The following is a 6,029-nucleotide window of genomic DNA, read 5'->3' as shown; positions in this document are numbered from 1 at the left end:
TATATTTTAAATGTCGTAGCTCTCAGCAAAATTCCATATGAATCAGTATGGTAGTGCAAGACTGGGTCCGTTGTTGTGGTAACTTTGGGCATCCAATGAATGCCTTTGATTTGATATTTTGTTACTTATGTTCCATTTAACTATCAGCTTTGCACAAGTATCTCTCCACTTCGGTTTGCATCTTCCTGATAAGGAATGTCTGAATTACTTATGATATATTATACACACACACTTACACACACATGTAGATTAATACAGCATAAATGGTCAGTTAGGTATGGATAACAGAGCTCAGCTATTTTTAACCATATAAATAACCATAACCAAAGATTAAACTGGAATTGGTCAAATATAATTTATGGAAGCAAATGTCGGCACAAAAGCCAGATGGTAGAGTCAGCCTTGATTAAACAAAGACAGGAAATGACCATCTCCAAGGACACATGTGATTCAGATATCACAGATAAAATCTTCCTTCAACCAATGCTTAAGAAGATTGAAGAGAAATTATCAGTGGGGGTGACCTAGTACTAAAACGGGTACCTGTGGATGGATCTCTTGGTATAAATACCACCTTTTCTGTAACTTTTCTCATTCATTAAAAGTTGTTACAACAAAACTCCATCTATTAAAAGGAGCCCATAAAAACATAAAAATATAGAAAGTAAATACTATATTTCAGAGACTACCGTCTCTCTCTTCAGGTTGGTAATGAATGAGAAGAGTTACAGAGAAGATGGTATTTATACCAAGAGATCTATCCACAGGTACCTGTTTTAGTACTAGGTCACTCCCTCTAATAATTTCTCTTTAATCTTCCTAAGCATTGGTTGAAGGAAGATTTTATCTACGATATCTGAATCACATGTGTACTTTGAGATGTTCATTTCCTGCCTTTGTTTAATCGAGGCTGACTCTATCATCTGACTTTTGTACCGGCATTTGCTTCTATACATTATATATGACAAATTCCAGTTTATTCTGTGGTTATGGTTATTTATATGGTTAAAGATAGCTGAGCTCTGTTGTCCATACCTAACTGACCATTTATGCTATATTAATCTCTTGGGAAGTGATTTTTCTGTAAAACCGATGTAAGATTGGTCACAGTCCAGGCATGGGATTTTGTATACTCCTATGTCTTTGGGGATTGTCTTTTGTTGGACGTAATCAGGGATTTGTCTAGGGTATTTGGGAAGGTAAATGCAAAAGGGTTAGATTTTCCAAGAGTCTGGGTCACCGTCTTCATGCTACCAGGTGAGGTATTTTTATTTTTTCTCTCTGGTCTTGTCTTGAGGGGGTCGGTAGAAAATTATATTTGCTTTATGAATAGCTTTAATAATTATATGGTCAGGATATCTTAAAGACGAAAACTGCTTACGAAAGATGTATGAAAGTGAGAATGTTGGATTTCTGTATATGGTAAATGAAAGGAATTCGTTGAAATTGCCACACCTATTATCACAAAATGTTACAATAGCATCTACATATCTCATCCACAGCATGTTTTTGGGTTTTATTGCATTTATTACTATAGTTTCAAAATAGTCCATATATAAAATGGCTAAAACACGACTTAAAGGGCCACCCATGCTATACCCGAATTTTTGCTTATGGAATGACTCCCGGAATGAGAATTCTATAAAACCAAATTCGTGTGTAGCATGGGTAGCCCTTTAAGTCATATTTTAGCAATCTATACGTTGCTCGTGCTGATCCCAACTCAGTTGTAACTCTCCAAGAGTATATATCTTAGGAATCCAGTTACAGTGCAAGTGCTGGAAGTTATCTGCATATAGTATTCTGCTGTATTTCACATTGCTGATATGTTTCCCTACAATCACTCTTGAAGGCCTTGCAGTTGTGTCAAATATGAACTGTGATGAGTTTCAGATAAGTTAAATCCTGTGTGCATTGTGTTTAACCTTCAATGACTCGACTCTCTGCCTTCAGAGTATTAATTAACTTTTGCCTTTTGTTTTAATATTTGAAGTGGTCGCGTGGTTCTCCCTATTGTAAAAATGTGTTTTAACCTGCGTGAGCCCCTGCATCCACGGTGCCCTTCTTTTCATCCAGGTTCGAGATATAATTTACATAAATTTATTTTATGTGCGTCTCAAATTTTCTTTAAAGATATTTGTTAGAGGATTATTTTAGTCAGTGGCACCATTGCATTGTCATTCGTAAGAAGGTTCCAAGGAGCAGCTCCCTTATGCTATTCGTCTGATCTAATGTAATTATAGTCAGTTAATGTAGACATTGATTTTTTCTTAAAATTCTCAATTAAGATAAACTTTTAGACTTCCTTTCTTTCTTTCAATGAATATTGACCACATGTTGTATGTAGCCATATCTTAGGTAAGAGGGCACCCCCGTTGCTAGCCAGTAATGGTGAATATATATATATATATATATATATATATATATATATATATATATATATATATATATATATATATATATATATATATATATATATATATATATATATATATATCAGAGTTTGCTCAACATATTAAACTAATCCTCCGATTTAAAATTTAGCTTTGTAAATTTGAGATTATATATATATATATATATATATATATATATATCTATATATATATATATATATATATATATATATATATAGTATATATATATATATATATATATATATATATATATATATATATATATATATATATATATATATATATGATAAAGGTAATGACCTACAGGAGTGACAGATTGCTGGGGCTTCAAGTGACAGTAGGGAACTCTAAATAATTAATGTTTATATCCCATGGGAAAATAACAATAATTTGGATCATTACTGCATGATCCTAGGGGAGTTACACAGTATTATTCAAGATAGGGGACTTTAATTCTCACCCCACAAAACAATTTTATAATGAACTTACTCGCTTCTGTGAAAATCACACAGATGTTCATAGAAAACCACCCGGAAAATTTAAAAATCATTGTAAGGCGAACGATGTCCAGTCTGGTAACCCGAGTAAGAAACAGCAGCAACTCGCTCATACAAAGCATCCTAAGGAGTGAAGCAAGAAGAAGATCTAAATTGTGGGAAAGGGAAAATGAGGCCTTTGTACCCTAAAGGACTTAATCTCTGTATTGGCAAGATGTCATCTGCATATTTTGTCATTATAATATTTATTGCTGTTATTTTATTTTTTCATTATTACTGTGATTACTATCAAGTTAAAGTTTTTTTTATATTCAACTTTCGTATTTAGCCCTCTGGACGTGACTACTGTAACCACCTAAGGTTTCTAGTTGAAATTTAAGTTATATAATCTGTGCACTAATTGTTTTAACTCTCAATGCAATTTTTTTCCCACCAATATTATTACTGTTATTACCAGTATTATGATTACTATTTTTTTTATGCTACCTCAGCTATTTTGTGGATGAGTGCCGATTAATCATTTTTTTATCATGTCTCATATATCTAGATTGTGTATGTTACTGTCTGTATTTTGTATATTCCATGTATATGGCCTGAGCTGAAATAAAGGATAATATTATTATTATTATTATATTATTATTATTATTATTATTATTATTATTATTATTATTATTATTATTATTATTATTATTATTATTATTATTATACTACCTGAGGTCTTTTCCTCTCAGAGGGATGATACCGAAAATCCCTTACTCATTGTTAAGTTGTCAGGAAGCATTTATGGGATGAAGCAGCTAAACTTTATGCCTTAACTCAGGAATGTTATAGAGTAAAATGTTCCTACTGTGTCCATTATTACTGTAAGGTCACCCATTCAAGAACTAATCAGGCTCAGTTATTGGTTAAATACATAACTGTGAGATTATGCTTTGCAAGGACTGAGAATGTTAAGTAAAATATGTCCGTTTTGGACAATATCAGAACTTTCCTCAAGCTCAGAGAGAGACAAACACAGCGATTCTTCCATAATATTTAGAATCTTCCTTGATGTTTCCTAACACAAAGTGAATGGAGTCTTCATAGTATTAAAGCCGCCAAATCCTTCCTTAGCAATCTTAAAGAGATACGTCTCACAGCTGAAGCAAATATCAATAACTTTGTGACAATTTAAAAATGTTTGAAATGATTTTGCTTGAAAGAGGGAACTGAATAACACTACGGGAACTAAAGACAATATAAGATAATGATTCATCTATTTCAGTTTACATGTAAAAAACAGAATATACAGAATGCACAGTAGTGAAAGTTTTCATCGGTGTTAATAGCAATTAAGATAAATAATTAGGAGTAATTGAATAGTTGTATTGATATACATCTAATGTCCACAATTTTTAGCGAAGGATATTTTTGACAAATACAAAATCCTCGTCTAGTTTTCCGTTGAGAAATCACAAGATGAAACAATATATTTTGCAACCACTTTATAAAATCTATGTATACAAACAAAAACCAGCAGTCCTCACATAAAAGCACCAGCGTAAATATCATCTCACATCATCTGAAAGTATCCTTACACTTGGGTAGAAACTACTCAGTGCAGTGTAGAGGTGTGACGAGATTTCAGAGCCAAGTCAGTGGATACATTGGATCTGCGTCCATTTCAGTGCACCAGGAAGAATGCGCCAAGCATCACGCACAAAAGGTGCGTTCTTCCGAGGAGCTCATCTCGACTTCCGGGCATCCTAGACGCATCGTTTGGATGCTGCATGGCGGCTGTCTCCTCATCTCCTGAAACACACAAGTTGAGGAGGTATTTAGAGCAAAAATAAATCTACAGCTGAAATCAATTCAGAACTTTTGAGGTAAGCTAAACCAGAGTTGATGATAAAAGACTTACATAGTTAACAATGCCCACACAACTTCTTATACCTTACACACACATACACACACACACACACACACACACACATATATATTATATATATATCATATCACATTAACCGTGATTCATATACATATATCGAGCTACAATGTCCTTTAATATCTAATTCGCTCTACCTCGAATTAATATTATTTTCATATATGCTTAACCGAAGGGGAATTTTTTCTCGATAATAGATTTACCTGTACTTGGGCGCGAACGCAGGTACATTATAAATCCAGGACCGTCAGTGGAAGTGGTACCGCTTCCACTGACGGTCCTGGATTATAATGTACCTGCGTTCGCGCCCAAGTACAGGTAAAAATCATTATCGAGAAAAAAATTTAAACCCCTCGGTTAAGCATATATGAAAATATATTAATTCCGAGGTAGAGCGAATTAGATATTAAAGGACATTGTAGCTCGATATCTATATATATATATATATATATATATATATATATATTATATATATATGTGTGTGTGTGTGTGTGTGTGTGTGTGTGTGTGTAGCAGCGAAGGAACACGTGCTTGGGAATATCCTTAAATCCATGGTAGAAAGGTGAGTGAAAAACTGGGGACTTAAAACAAGTACTTTGGTGGTATATTCTACATTTTCTACTTCCCACTGAATATAATAGAAGTTCACAGACCTCAGAAAGCGGTTCGGGGTTGCAGTTTGTTAATGTGGGCGGCGTGTTCTTTGAGCGAAAGAGGATCAAGGGACAATCCAGATTAACAAACTGTAACCGCGACGCTTTCTGGTTTTGTATATAAAGGTCTGCGAACTTCTATTAAATTCAGTGGGAAAAACTTCAGGTACGGAGTACTACGTAGAATCCAACTTCTGCTATGAATGACCTTGGTGGGAGAGTCGATACCGCCGTGGTCTGTCACTCGTGTGTTCATTATTCACACTCACACGTGCACACACACAAACACACACATATGTACACACACACACACACACACACACACACACACACATATATATATATATTATATATATATATACATATATATATATATATATATATATATATATATATATATATATATATATATATATATATATATATATATATATATATATATATATATATATATATATATATATACATATATACTACATGTTTATTTGCTAATTTCTAACTGGTTTGTTGATCTTTTTATAAAAAAAACACATATTAAACA

The 6,029-nt window shown here is 33.2% G+C and overlaps 1 protein-coding gene across 1 annotated transcript in view; it reads right to left on the bottom strand.

Annotated features, from left to right (window-relative positions):
• Positions 1-4,176: 4,176 nt before the first annotated feature.
• Positions 4,177-6,029, bottom strand: part of LOC135197067 (hemicentin-2-like) — a 17,489-nt gene continuing 15,636 nt past the window's right edge. The window contains exon 6 of the mRNA XM_064224014.1: positions 4,177-4,702. Coding sequence (XP_064080084.1) covers positions 4,575-4,702 — 128 coding nt within the window. The 3' untranslated portion in view covers positions 4,177-4,574. The remainder of the gene's footprint in view (positions 4,703-6,029) is intronic.

Source organism: Macrobrachium nipponense, chromosome 23, assembly GCF_015104395.2.
Source record: "Macrobrachium nipponense isolate FS-2020 chromosome 23, ASM1510439v2, whole genome shotgun sequence".
Lineage (NCBI taxonomy): Eukaryota > Metazoa > Arthropoda > Malacostraca > Decapoda > Palaemonidae > Macrobrachium > Macrobrachium nipponense.
This window is presented reverse-complemented; position numbering and strand designations above follow the sequence as displayed.